Source organism: Panulirus ornatus, chromosome 4 (genome assembly GCF_036320965.1).
Source record: "Panulirus ornatus isolate Po-2019 chromosome 4, ASM3632096v1, whole genome shotgun sequence".
NCBI lineage: Eukaryota > Metazoa > Arthropoda > Malacostraca > Decapoda > Palinuridae > Panulirus > Panulirus ornatus.
This window is the reverse complement of record NC_092227.1, coordinates 47,596,220-47,612,315: the sequence shown is the minus strand read 5'-3', so window position 1 is coordinate 47,612,315 and position 16,096 is coordinate 47,596,220. Positions and strand designations below refer to the sequence as shown.

Here is a 16,096-nt window from a genome sequence, read left to right as displayed (position 1 = left end):
GGAGATAGGAAGGATCTGAAAACAGCCTTCAAGTTTCCAAATTACCTGGATGATACTGAGAGTAAACAGTTCAGGATATGAAACACCTGAGTAACCTGAGACCATGACAAAGAGCTGGGCAAAAAGTTAACTACAAGAAAGTTACAAGTACAAAATTAATATCTGGGTGGTGGAGGGTTGGAATAAATCAACCAAGGAGACAGTTAATACTAGCGATTTACAAAGATTTAAATGGCTAATCTATGGCATGTAAGTTCAACAGACAGGGTCACACATGCATAAAAGTCTCTTCCCATAGCATTAAAATAGGTAATAACTGTAATTATATTAGCTTATTTTGTATCTTATTACAGAAACTATTTCCAAGTTAGCTCCCAGAGACTGTAACTATCCTTTATAAATCAGGTTTCCATGGGAAGTTGCACTATCTAGTAATGAAACCATGATGTAAACCAAGGCCCACCTTTATTCATTTTCACATATTTATGGGATAGTGGTGACTAACAGGTAGAAAACATGTACTGAGCATAAAACTGGAATGGAACAATCTGGTTTCAGGAGTGGAAGAGGATGTTTGCTTTATAGAATGTAAAGAAACAGAATGATTTCTATGTGGCAATTAAAGATCTGGAGAAAGCATATGATAAAGTCAATAGCGATGCCTTGTGGAAGGTCTTATGAATATGTAGTAAGGGAGGAGAGCCACTACACACAGAGAAATTTTTATCAAGTGTATATGACATGTGTGCAAGTACTTACAAAGGAGGGTGAATAGTTCCAGGTGAAGGTGGGTCTGTGGCAGGGGTGTGTTATGTCACCATGGTTATTCAATTTGTTTATGGATGGGGTGGTGGTAGGGGGAGGTAAATGTGTAGGTCTTGAAGAGGAGAGAGTATGCAGTCTGTAGGGAAGGAGAGAGCCTGGGAAGTGAGTCAATTCTTGTTTGATGATGACAGAGCACTGGCAGCAAATTTGCATGAAAAGCTGCATTAGTTGATGTCTGAGTAGAGGAGAGTGTGTGAAAGGAAAAAGTTTAGAGTAAATGTAAATAAAAGCAAAGTTATTAGGATTATCAGGGTATATGGACAGGTTAGAAGTTTAGAGTAAATGTAAATAAAAGCAAAGTCATTAGGATTATCAAGGTATATGTAGAGTAAATGTAAATAAAAGCAAAGTTATTAGGATTATCAGGGTATATGGACAGATTAGTTGGAGTGTGGGAATGAATGGAGGTAATTTGGAGGAAGTGGAGTGTTTTACATATCAGGGAGTGACATAGCAGCAAGTGGAACCATGAAAGCAGAAGCGAGTTATAAAGTGGGTGAGGGGCCAAAGGTTCTAGGAACACTGTAGAATGTGTGGAAAGAGAGGTCATCTATCTGATGGAGGAGGCAAAAATGGGTATATCTGAAGGTACTGTAATCCCAATGTTGTTGTATGGATGTGAGGTATGGGCTATAAATGAGAAGGTGGAGAGAAGGCTGGATGTGTTGGAAATCAATGTTGCATAAAGCAGATGAAAAGCTGTCAACGGACTGAACTAGGAACATGTAGAAGCCAGAGGAAAAAATGAAAAGATCTATGGGGCTTGGTTTGGGATATGGGGAAGTGGTTTTATTGCATTACAAAAGACAGCAAGAGAATGGACATAAGCAAAATAAGCCTTTTATTTAACTGTTCCCAGTGCTAACATTGGAAGTGGCAAACACATATGAAAAAAAAAAAATGTAAACTATTTCCCTACAATACTATATGAAGAATCATTACATTTAAGCACCACCAGTACAGTTATCAGTCATTATACGGTTATGAAAATATCAATTTTAATTTTCTAAAAGAAGGAACAGAGAAGGGGGCCAAGTGAGGATATTTCCTCTAAGGCTCAGTCCTTTGTTCTTAACGCTACCTTGCTAACATGGGAAATGGCAAGTATGTATGGAAAAAAAATCACTAAATACAATGCAGTTAGTTTTTAAGAGTACCACAATAAACACAAAAATATGAAAAATAAATTTAAAAGTTAGCCTTCATACTCTGATATGAAGTAAATGCAGTTTACCAAGACTGCATATGTAGTAATGAAAAGCTAGAGAAATATAGTGTAACTACAAGCCAAAATACACAACATCCTCAATAATTTGGCATTCAGTAACTGGTTATCTGTGTTAACTTGGTACAACTTCAACTAGCCATTAACAGGAAACATATGATAACATGGAAGCTAAACTAACAGCCCAGCTCTAAAGCATGGTGTTATCAGTTACTGAATGCCATGAGTGGATGTATGCTGGCATTCTATCACATTATTCTACATTTATGTGCTTTGCATAGTACTGCAAGCCTAACTTGTCTTTTTCCATGCAAGATTCTCAGGTTCCTCAAGCTACTCTAAGCCCTCTGGTAGGATAGGGGCAAAACCAAAGAGCTTGACAAAATAAATACAAAAAATGAAATTGCTTGACCATACAGATGCTGGTGATTTGATCATTAAGTGCTGTGTGGTGTTAAGTGGCTGAACATTTCATCACTGTAGATGTAAGTGCCTCTTGTACAGTGAGAATAAACATGGTCTACATGGACAGTTCCAATTAACTGTATCATATGAGAAATGTGCATCCCTCTGTAACATGAAGTACCTAGTATAATTCTGTAGTATAATGTCAGCAAAGTCTAAACCTCATGTGTACCAAGTTGTCAAGGGATTAACTCATGTGTTACTTCAAACATAACATCAATGTGATACAGATCTTCAATATCAATTTTACATGTCTGCTTAACAATATCAAAAGAGCATTGTATAATAACAATGAAAATAACCTAAAGTCCCTAAATTCTGGGGTCCCTGAGGTAAATGCCCTCTCTGCTTCATTGCAAATATAACCCTATTTTCAAGGATAATCCCCTAAGACTTTCATAACTTAGGTATGGTCCTGTGAGTGTTCTCTGATATTAAAGATATCAAGGATGACTGAAACTGATAATTTCATTCAGCCTTAAATATATCTAAGCATAAGCATTAAATGAGAACACAGAATTCAAGAACATAATTCACAATGACTTTGCAAAAGCTAAGATTGTTATTAGATCAGTGATTAGAGATAGAAGGAAGCAGAAGTTCATTCACCTATACTAGGCTTAGCCTGAATACTACATCATTTTTTTTTTTTCTTTGCTTTGATTTGCAAGGTAGCGCAAGGAAACAGACGAAAGAAATGGCCCAACCCACCCCCATACACATGTATATACATACGTCCACACACGCAAATATACATACCTACACAGCTTTCCATGATTTACCCCAGACGCTTCACATGCCTTGATTCAATCCAATGACAGCACGTCAACCCCGGTATACCACATCGCTCCAATTCACTCTATTCCTTGCCCTCCTTTCACCCTCCTGCATGTTCACACAAAATCTTTTTCACTCCATCTTTCCACCTCCAATTTGGTCTCCCTCTTCTCCTCGTTCCCTCCACCTCCGACACATATATTCTCTTGGTCAATCTTTCCTCACTCATTCTCTCCATGTGCCCGAACCATTTCAAAACACCCTCTTCTGCTCTCTCAACCACGCTCTTTTTATTTCCACACATCTCTCTTACCCTTACATTACTTACTCGATCAAACCACCTCACACCACACATTGTCCTCAAACATCTCATTTCCAGCACATCCATCCTCCTGCGCACAACTCTATCCATAGCCCACGCCTCGCAACCATACAACATTGTTGGAACCACTATTCCTTCAAACATACCCATTTTTGCTTTCCGAGATAATGTTCTCGACTTCCACACATTCTTCAAGGCTCCCAGAATTTTCGCCCCCTCCCCCACCCTATGATCCACTTCCGCTTCCATGGTTCCATCCGCTGCCAGATCCACTCCCAGATATCTAAAACACTTCACTTCCTCCAGTTTTTCTCCATTCAAACTCACCTCCCAATTGACTTGACCCTCAACCCTACTGTACCTAATAACCTTGCTCTTCTTCACATTTACTCTTAACTTTCTTCTTTCATACACTTTACCAAACTCAGTCACCAGCTTCTGCAGTTTCTCACATGAATCAGCCACCAGCGCTGTATCATCAGCGAACAACAACTGACTCACTTCCCAAGCTCTCTCATCCCCAACAGACTTCATACTTGCCCCTCTTTCCAAAACTCTTGCATTCACCTCCCTAACAACCCCATCCATAAACAAATTAAACAACCATGGAGACATCACACACCCCTGCCGCAAACCTACATTCACTGAGAACCAATCACTTTCCTCTCTTCCTACACGTACACATGCCTTACTGGCTGAATCTATTTTCCTCATAAACAACTTTCTTTTCTATACCTGTAAGTTGCTCATAATTCAAACTTTTGCTTTCTTATTACGGTCCATGAAAACTGTATTCTTATTTCCTTCAACAGTTTTTAAGCATTCATTTTGACCCATTTATATGAGCAGTTTTCACTCATGCATCACTAAGACTAATTCCATCTGATATGATGCTGTTTGCTATCAGCAGCTCCCAACAGATTCACTTTAATGACTTTAACAATGAAAATTGTGTAATTGTCATCACTCTCATCTGTCTTTCTGTCCTTTATCGTTTATTCTGTCTTCCGTTTACATTAAGTGTTATGTATCAATAATGTTGCTTAGTCTACTTTTATTTCTGTTTCCATCTATTACATTCATTCCATGCATTTCACACATTCACAGACTGATCACTTGTAAATATATCATAAATACATTCCTCAACATTCAAAACATTCTATTACATATTCAAACACACAGCGGTCTCATTTTATGAATTAATCTAGAATGTTAACCGTATGTTTAAGTAGCAATTCTGTAAGTGTGGAGGTTCATGTTTCACTTTAATGCTTCAAAAACTGAAAAATTTCACATATATGATACTTCATGACCTGTGTATTTCACACAAAGAAGGCGAGTGTACCTGAGTCTGACCACCTGATATGAGTGCCATCATCTGCACAGTGCAGCATGGTGTCCAAATATTCCTGTTATCCAAATACATGAAAAATATTCATGTATGTGAAAATGAAGAGCACAGGCAATAGGATATTAGGCTGCCTAACAGATACATAAAGACATGAACAAGCAAATCTGGTATTATTGGTGAAATGGAAAAGCAGATATATAGCACCTCATGATACAGGTACAACTGTACACATGCAGCAACACTTGGAGAAATCTTTCTCTAAGTCAGTATCAACCTGCATTATAACAAATTTACAAATAGCATGAAAGATTTTGGAGAATAATTGCAGGATCCATCCTCATGTGTGGGAAACCATAAATAGAAAGAAAGAAAAAGAGTTATACAGGCAAGTACAAGACTGATAAACTGAGAAACAGAAAAAGTATGTCCATAACAGACATTTACAGAAATAAATAAAAGGACTAAAGCTCAAACAGGAAGTCTGACTCATGGTTCAATTCTCATCTGCTGGGATGGATTATTGTGCTTCACATACTATGTTTTACATAATATCAACACACATAGTTTTCAGGGTACTTCATTGCTAATGTACACAGGTATTTCATTCCATCAAGAAAAGTAACAACTGTAACAAGAATGGCAAATAATAATAAGAAGTATTCCCTAAGACTCATGTACACTTTTCAAGAATATAACATAACCATTCTTCAGCAACAGGAAGTCTCATCTAACTATAATTGATAATTGTTTTCTTATAGAGAATTTAAAGCTCACAAGAGGAATTCTATACTAGTTCCATATGAACACCTAAAACATACATTCAGATGCTGTGAAACATTTACTTTTCTATATCATTTACAAATTTTCATGTTCATTCATCAAATATAATGAAATGGCAAACATGTATAAAAATGCAATCATGAATAACTACATAAATATAACACTCAACTTAAATCTTATGTAAATATAACACTCAACTTAAATCTTATGTTCAATTAACTTACCGGAGTATCTCTTACAGCAACTAACTTGTCTCCAACACACACACGACCATCAACGTGTGCTGCCCCACCCTCCATGATTTTAGTAATGTAGATACCATTATCTCCAGGAATGTGTTGATTTCCGATGCCACCAGCAATGCTGAAGCCGAGGCCCTTGTTCCCTTTTATCAACTCCACCTCCAAAAGCATAACATTTGGGGGACGCTTGCGACGTTTCACACTCTGTGCAACAGAACATACATGTTAGATTAATACTGTAATGCATGAAAATTTGTCATCTGCAATGCTATGAAAACTGCAGAAAATAAAAAAATACTTCATATCTGATACAACAAAGAATACAACTGCATGTCACCTACAAAGGCTTTACACAATGGAGGACAATGGTACTTGCTGGCTGTTACCACAGAGAATGCGAAGAAACCTACAACATCTAAGGCAGCATCGAAAATTATTACTTCTTTTTTCCACACACACAGTTTATGTTATACTTTACTCTATTAAGCAGTATACTTTCCTCTAAGTTGTATAGGAGGCTTTTGAATGGACAGGGGAGGGCTCTTCATCCAAATATGATAATTACGAGGTTTTCTAGGTGTGAATGAATTGCATGTGCATCAAATCACATAATTCAGGATTTCAATGAGCGAATGCACCCTGCACATATGTATCTTTTTCAAACAATTTAAAAAAAATTTTCAAAATGTTTTTTCAAGAGTCAATACTATATGTTATGTTCGCAGACAGAACCTCATTTACATAAATAAATGACCAAATAACACTATTTGCACCAAAGCCATCAAAACACATTCCCTAGTTTGTTTCTTTCTGAAACTAACTATAATAATGAGCATCAACATCTGGCCTCCCACTCAGATGATGTATATGTATTGTATACATTCTGATATCCTGTGATAGTACACGACCAGTGACGTATGGATCATTGTGGGGGGGCAACATCAGCTAGGATTTCAAACAGAGGTGGGTGGGAAGCTTTAATTTCTCAAGTGACAACTAGAACAGGTCTATAATGTTTGTCACCAGACAAAAGAAGACATAAAAGGTTAATACTAATACCTAAATCAGAAAACCTTACAACATACATCATCACTGGTAACAGTGAATCAACATAGTACAAAAGAGCCTTTGGTAACCAATCCATTAATACACTGCTTTTCAATTGTTCCCTTCTGTGATATACATAAATTTCTTTCAGTTTTTTGGTATAACATTCAGGAGCTTCACACATAAGCACAAACATAAACAACCAGTTCTAAGTTCTCTCCTTCTACTGCATGAAAATTAACTACACTATTCAGCAAAGACATTAAATGAATCATAAGAAATGGCGGATATGTTCAAAGGTAATGTAGTTTTGACAGTGCTGTATGGATATGAATATCAGGCCTTCAACACAAAAGAAAGGAAGGTGGATGTACTGGAAAATACAAAACTCTGAGCGTAATGCAGCTTGAACTTGTGCAGAATGAATGTGTAAGAGAAAGGTATGGCTGTAAGTGTAGTCTGAATAAGAGAGATAACCAGGGTGTGATGAAATAGTCAAGATGTATGGAAAGGATCAGAAAAAAAACTAACTGAGAGGATCTGTGTTAGAACTGGAGGGACTAAGAGGTATGGGATGGATGAAGTGAAGGAGGTTTTGAGGTACTGGGGCCTAATCATTCTGGAGAATGAGAAGTGTGCACGAGATAGAATCAACTGGTATAATGTGATATATGGGGAACAACTCACAATCAGCTGGCTGAATATGGGTATATGAAGCAGTAAAGGCAAACCATGGAGTAGTCTGTGAAGCTTGTCTGTGGATGACAGCTACAGATGGGATTTGCACAAATGAGGCCACTGTTCAATTGTTACTGATGCCCCCTCACTTAGGAAAGAGAGGCAACTACTCATATCACTCATAGTCTTTTTCACCCTATTCTTACATCTCCCCCTCTCCTTGTCCCCTCCACTACTGAAACATACATCCCCTTTATAACATCTCACTTATTCTCCCCATATGTTCAAATCATTTCAGCACACCCTCTTCAGCTCTCTCAACCATACTCTTTTTATCATCAAACCTCCCTCCTACCCTTAAAATACTTAATCCATCCAACACATCCACCCTCCTTTGCACATTCTCATCCACAGCCCATTCCTTGCATACCTACAACTTTCTTGGGACTACTATAACTTCAACCACACCCATTTTTGCCTTCCAAGTTAACAACTTCTTTCCACACATTCTTCATTGCTCCCATATTCTTACTCCCTCACCCACACTATGACCCACTTCCACTTTCATGGTTCCATTTGCTGCCATGTTCACTCCCTATATATCTACCTATATCTCTGAAGCCCATTACCTCTGGGAACTCCCATGAAAAGGTGGCTACATTAAAAGTGTCTTCACTTATTGCTGCTGTTCTTATGTGCTTTCATCGCACACAACATACAACACATTCTATCACCATTTCTCTCCCTCTTGTGCTTTTCCACTCTATTTACCCAACCCACAGGTGGTTTTCCTCTCGCACCAACCCCTTTAATTGTACTGTGTCATATGCTCTCCATATAAAATTCCCATCCTGCATTCTTTCCACAAGTCCAAACCACATCAAAGAATTATGTTTTAACCACTCTACCACACCACAAGCCATTCCCTTTGCACTGCTGGCCATGCCAAATCCTCAAACACCCCCTTATTTCTTTCTCCATTCCATTTAGTCATACCATATGCTCACCTCAAAAAACTCATTTCCATATCCAGATTCTTGACCTCTGTGACTCATTCAATGTCTATGTTTAGGCTTCATATGATAAGATCGCGGGGGACTATACAGACCCTTAATCTTTTCTTCACCTCCATAGTTACATCTATACTCTTCATTATTTTATTAGGGGAACAAGTGACTCTTCTACCCTGTACTGTTCTCTTCCTTATCCCTCCTTCCATATCACCAAACTTATCCAAGAGAGCTCCTAAATACTTAGATTCTGTCACCTATTCCAGTTTTTCTCCCCCTTTATCTATAACACAGTTTCAGACACTTTCTTCTCTCACACTATAGGTGCTTATGTACATTATGTAGGTTCCACCCTTCACTCCCAAAGATACAAGCATTGCAATTCAAACCTTAAAGAACTCCCTTGCAACAAGCCTTGACAATGTATCATACATTCATGTAAAACACTTTGGCCCATTTGCAATCCAGGTCCTTATAGATATCTTCAACCACTACAAGCTACACAAAATCCCTAACATCTGGAAACTCACCAACAAATCACCAATCCTATAACCCATCCAACTCCCTCTCCTCTTAACTCCCATTTCATTTCTTTCATCAGTATCCAAACAGAAAAATTTATCCACAACAGAATCAAACAAAACACCCCACTTAACATATCCTAGATGGCTTCAACTAACCACAATCCCACTTCTGCACAGTGCTAGTAGCATTAGTCATCAACAAAGCACATCCTCACACAAAAGATACTTGGCACCATCCTCCACGACAATGAATAAACTGGTTGGCTAATTTCACTACCAGCTGACATGGCAGAGTCTCTCACAATGTTTCACCTCTAAAACACTTAAGCTCTAAAGTGGAGTTCCTGAAGTGCACTTCTTCCTCTAACCCCCTTCAATCTCTTCATGCATGACCACCCATTACCTAACAAACCAGAATATAAAGGTCCTTTCATATGCAGACAGCATCACAAAACCCTGACATCACAATAGCCATAACAGCAATAACAAACATGCAGCAAAACACTACATAACTGGAACAATAGTTCACCCAGAACAGATTATTTGCATCTCCACAGAAGTCTTCAGTCACTCATTTAACCCTGGAGACACATGAATCAAGCTCACACTATCTAGTCACCCTGAATGGATAATCACTCTCACTGAACAAAACACCCACCACATATGACACACACATGACATTCACCGCCACACCAATACTATTAACACAAAAGCAACACATACACTAAATATCCTCGGAACACTTACTGGCACCAGATTTGGATAAGAAAAGGAACCCCTTTAAAAACAATTCCACTCTACTCTAAACCTCATCCATCTGGTCTTTCACCTTCTCAAAGCAAACAACACAGTTTCAAAACACACAAAACAGAGCACTCAGAACAATCACCAGCTGCTTAGCAACCTTAGAAAACTAAACCCTTAACAGTGCTCCAAAGATCCTCCCAATACAATCCCATTTCAACAAGAACAACCTTGACACTAAATTCTCTGCAACAACAAACAACTAAACAGCAAATTATTCCATAACTAACCATCCAACCCCATGCAAATATAAAAAGCCTTACTCTTTATGATGGGTTGGTGAGAAAAGTAAATGCAGAAGTCTTGGAGAGAGGGGAGAGTATACAGTCTGTGAAAGATGAGAAGGCCTGAGAAGCTAGTCAGCTGTTGTTTGCTGATGATACAGCACTGGTGGAAGATTCGAGTGAGAAACTGCAGAAGTTGGTGACCAAGTTTGGGCGAGTGTGTGAAAGAAGGAAGTTGAGAGTAACTGAATAAATGCAAAGCTATTTGGCTTAGCAGCATTAAGGGACAAGTTAGTTGGGGTGTAAGTATGAATTGAGAAAGCATGGAAGAAGAAGGTTCTGCGAGTGCTGAAGATTGTGTGGAAAGTGAGACTATTATCCAGAAGGGTAAGAAAAATCATCCTACCAGCTGCCCCTTTCAGCACATTTGCATACAAAAGTCTCTCTTTTACATGCCTATCAATAAATGAGTAATCCAATAATGCCTATTGACAATCTTTCCTATCCACATATGTTTTTTCATACATATTCACCATTTCCCACATTAGCGAGGTAGTGTTAAGAACAGGGGAATGAGCCTTAGAGGGAATACCCTCACTTGGCCCCATTCTCTGTTCCTTCTTTTCACACCAGGTATTACCAATCAACAGTCTTTCTTCGGCACACAACTCCACAAGCTGTTCACCATTTCCATTCATAATACTGAATAGTCCATGCCCCTAATCATACCCTCAATTGTCAAAATACTCACATTCAGATTATCCATCACTAATACCCAGTCTCTTACATCAAAACTGCCAACACACTCACTCAGCTGTTCCCAAATCACTAGCCTCTCATGATCTTTCTTCTTATGGCCAGGTGTATAAGCACTAATAATCTCTCTATCCACTTTCAATCTAATTCACATAAGTATACAATTCACTTCCTTACACTCTTTCTCACACACCCACAACTCCTACTTCAGGAGCAGACTTCAGGAGCAATGGTACTCCTTTCTTAGATCATGTTCTCTCACCAACCCGACCTTACTCACAAGACATTTCCAAACAACTCTTCCCCTATATCTTTGAGCTATGATTTACTCAGAGGCAGAACATCCAGATTTCTTTCCTCAAACATACCAGCTATCTCTCGTCTCTTCTCATCTTGGTTACACCTACACGTTTAGACACCCCAGCCTGAGCCTTTGAGGAGGATGAGCACTCACTGCTTAGCTCTAAATTTATATTCAATTTTCATATTTCCTAGCACATGTATAGTTGTTTTTCACTGGCATAATATTCATCTCCATCAATTACATAATTTAATCTATGCATTTTTTAATTTACACATCCATTTTCTGGAATGCAAGTCACTCTTTCTGTGTTTGGAAGAGTGATATACACTTGATGTTGCACCATGACAACTAAAAATGAAAATGTCTGTCTATGGATCTACTGCACAAAAATGTATGCCTACCGACAACTGTCATTTAGGTAATTTATATTTCTATAAAGGGTAAACATGTGATATGGGTCACTGATGGCTTTTAGACAAGCTCATGTGTCCCACACGTGGATGGAATGTAAATCATCCCCATCACTTACAATGAGTGATTCTATGGCTGCCATCATGTGGCACAGGTGTGATATAAGTTATTTGTTTTTTCACTATCTAGTTGTTCTGGTGTGTTTTATATTCTCAATGTTTATTTGAAAAAACTTCTAATCTCAAATTTTCTCTGTACATAACTGAACTGTAAGGTAGCACTGAACCATGTACAGCACAGAAAAGCTTCATTAGGTAGTGACTCAAAACTATACTTTTACCTTTCACTTGAAAACTGGACTAATTAAGCAACTGTCAAGGGCCAAGATGCAGTTAGAAACTGATTTTCAGTACAGTATCTCAGGAACACTTTCAAACTATAATTGTAAAAATGAGCAAGCATTACACTTTTAAATTTACATGTTTCAGAAGCCATCTTCCTGCAATGAGTGAAAATATCTGCCAAGAAGTTATGTACAAGTGACAACAAACACAATTTCAATTTGGGACTCTGGAAATTTTAAAACAAGATGCAATCTTCAACTCACTTTTTCATAAATGTAAATATCCAATTGACATTTCGATAGAAAAACATTTAAAGGTTTAGTGGGAATGGATTGTGTCTTAAGCTAAATAGAAAATGACAAAATTCACATAATGGATGAAGTTAGCCAGTATTTGCAGTGTACAAGTTTACAAGTTTTCATATATCAAAATACACTTACAGATATGATATGAAGTCAATACAACCTGTAAGAAATATCTAAAAGACTAATATTAAAATATGTACATGAAGTTGATACAACTTGTAAGAAATATCAAGAGAACAAGAGTACTTCCTTGAATGATTAAAAACTAAAATAATTCACAAAATAAGAAAATGAAAGAAAAAATATGCCATGACTTCATTAAGACATGTTCAAGAAACTATTCAAATTTACAGACAAGTGTTTTCAGATACATCAAACAAAATAAAAACACAAATATTAAGACATTCTATTCATAGTTTTATGGAATTATTCAACATCACTTTCCTTGTTATCTGAATTGCTTTCTAATATTTCAACTACTATGAAAAGATCATTATGATTACTGCAACTGCACAAGTCTGTACAGCTTAAATTACTGAACACATGTTTCAGGAACATTCTCTGGACACACATTATCAAGCTTGCAGCTACTGTTTATCAACTGTATAACATCTTGTGGAGGAAAGTCTATCAGCACCCACTGTATGGTAAGTTCATTATGTCACCATTCAAGAGGTTACAAAATTACGATATCACTGGGAGTACAATCTCATCAAAGAACTTCTCAATCCAAAGATGTCCATAGCCTTGTACTGTGGGAGCCTTTAGGTAACACCAGGACACTCTCTTAGAAAGAGGTATTAAGGTTAATTATAAATAGATGGGGTGGCAATACCGTTTCCTGTGGGGCAGGGTGGTGCCAGGAATGGATGAAGGCAAGCAAGTATGAATATGAATATGTGTATATATATGTAAACAGAGAAGAGGCAGTAAAAGCTTTACGGAAGATGAAAGCCAGCAAGGCAGCAGGTTTGGATGGTATTGCAGTGGAATTTATTAAAAAAGGGGCTGACTGTATTGTTGACTGGTTGGTATGGTTATTTAATGTATGTATGATTCACGGTGAGGTGCCTGAGGATTGGCGGAATGCTTGCATAGTGCCATTGTACAAAGGCAAAGGGGATAAGAGTGAGTGCTCAAATTACAGAGGTATAAGTTTGTTGAGTATTCCTGGTAAATTATATGGGAGTGTATTGATTGAGAGGGTGAAGGCATGTACAGAGCATCAGATTGGAGAAGAGCAGTGTGCTTTCAGAAATGGTAAAGGATATGTGGATCAGGTATTTGCTTTGAAGAATGTATGTTAGAAATACCTAGAAAAACAGACGGATTTGTATGTAGCATTTATGAATCTGTAGAAGGCATATGATAGAGTTGATAAAGATGCTCTGTGGAAGGTATTAAGAATATATGGTGTGGGAGGCAAGTTGTTAGAAGCAGTGAAAAGTTTTTATCAAGGATGTAAGGCATGTGTACGAGTAGAAAGAGAGGTAAGTGATTGGTCCCAGTGAATGTAGGTTTGCGGCAGGGGTGTGTTATATCTCCATGGTTGTTTAATTTGTTTATGTATGGGGTTGTTAGGGAGGTGAATGCAAGAGTTTTGGAAAAAGGGGCAAGTATGCAGTCTGTTGTGGATGAGAGAGCTTGAGAAGTGAGTCAGTTGTTGTTCGCTGATGATACAGCACTGCTGGCTGATTTGGGTGAGAAACTGCAGAAGGTGGTGATTGAATTTGGTAAAGTGTGTGAAAGAAGAAAGCTAAGAGTAAATGTGAATAAGAGCAAGGTTATTAGGTACAGTAGGGTTGAGGGACAAGTCAACTGGGAGTTAAGTTTGAATGGAGGAAAACTGGAAGTGAAGTGCTTTAGATATCTGGGAGTGGATTTGGCAGCGGATGGAACCATGGAAGTGGAAGTGAACCAAAGGGTGGGGGAGGGGGCGAAAGTTCTGGGAGCATTGAAAAATGTGTGGAAGTCGAGAACGTTATCTTGGAAAGCAAAAATGGGTATGTTTGAAGGAATGGTGGTTCCAACAATGTTATATGGCTGCGAGGCATGGGCTATAAATAGAGGTGTGCGGAGGAGGGTGAATGTGCTGGAAATGAGATGTTTGAGGGCACTATGTGGTGTGAGGTGGTTTGATCGAGTAAGTAATGAAAGGGTAGGAGAGATGTGTGGTAATAAAAAGAGTGTGGTTGAGAGAGCAGAGGAGGGCGTTTTAAAATGGTTTGGTCACATGGAAAGAATGAGTGAGGAAAGATTGACAAAGAGGATATATGTGTAAGAGGTGAAGGGAACGAGGAGAAGTGGGAGACCAAATTGGAGGTGGAAAGGTGGAGTGAAAAAGATTTTAAGTGATTGGGGCCTGAATATGCAGGAGGGTGAATGGCGTTGAAGGAACAGAGTGAATTGGAACGATGTGGTATACCAGGGTCGACGTGCTGTCAATGGATTGAACTAGAGCATGTGAAGCGTCTGGGGCAAACCATGGAAAGTTTTATGGGGCCTGGATGTGGAAAGGGAGCTGTGGTTTCGGTGCATTTTACATGACAGCTAGAGACTGAGTGTGAACGAATGTGGGCTTTGTTGTCTTTTCCTAGTGCTACCTCACACACATACAGGGGGAGGGGGTTTTCATTTCATGTGTGGCAGTGTGGCGACGGGAATGAATAAGGGCAGACGGTATGAATCATGTACATGTGCATAAATGTATATGTCTGTGTGTGAGTGTGCATATTTATATTTATTTATTTATTTTGCTTTGTCGCTGTCTCCTGCATTTGCGAGGTAGCGCAAGGAAACAGGCGAAAGAAATGGCACAACCCACCCCCATACACAATGTACACACACACACGCCCACACACGCAAATATACATACCTATACATCTCAATGTACACATATATATACACACACAGACACATACATATATATATATATATATATATATATATATATATATATATATATATATATATATATATATATATATGAAGTCTGCTGTGGATGAGAGAGCTTGGGAAGTGAGTCAGTTGTTGTTCGCTGATGATACAGCGCTGGTGGCTGATTCATGTGAGAAACTGCAGAAGCTGGTGACTGAGTTTGGTAAAGTGTGTGGAAGAAGAAAGTTAAGAGTAAATGTGAATAAGAGCAAGGTAATTAGGTACAGTAGGGTTGAGGGTCAAGTCAATTGGGAGGTAAGTTTGAACGGAGAAAAACTGGAGGAAGTAAAGTGTTTTAGATATCTGGGAGTGGATCTGGCAGCGGATGGAACCATGGAAGCGGAAGTGGATCATAGGGTGGGGGAGGTGGCGAAAATCCTGGGAGCCTTGAAGAATGTGTGGAAGTCAAGAACATTATCTCGGAGAGCAAAAATGGGTATGTTTGAAGGAATAGTAGTTCCAACAATGTTGTATGGTTGCGAGGCGTGGGCTATGGATAGAGTTGTGCGCAGGAGGATGGATGTGCTGGAAATGAGATGTTTGAGGACAATGTGTGGTGTGAGGTGGTTTGATCGAGTAAGTAACGTAAGGGTAAGAGAGATGTGTGGAAATAAAAAGAGCGTGGTTGAGAGAGCAGAAGAGGGTGTTTTGAAATGGTTTGGGCACATGGAGAGAATGAGTGAGGAAAGATTGACCAAGAGGATATATGTGTCGGAGGTGGAGGGAACGAGGAGAAGAGGGAGACCAAATTGGAGGTGGAAAGAT

General features: G+C 38.6%; 1 protein-coding gene across 10 annotated transcripts in view; it reads right to left on the bottom strand.

The window, feature by feature from the left end:
* The window catches only part of LOC139766060 (disks large homolog 4-like), a 1,395,716-nt gene that overhangs the window by 421,290 nt on the left and 958,330 nt on the right, over positions 1–16,096 (bottom strand). For all 10 annotated transcript variants that reach the window (XM_071694246.1, XM_071694262.1, XM_071694219.1 and 7 more), the window contains one exon: positions 5,970–6,191. In XM_071694246.1, coding sequence (XP_071550347.1) covers positions 5,970–6,191 — 222 coding nt within the window. The remainder of the gene's footprint in view (positions 1–5,969; positions 6,192–16,096) is intronic.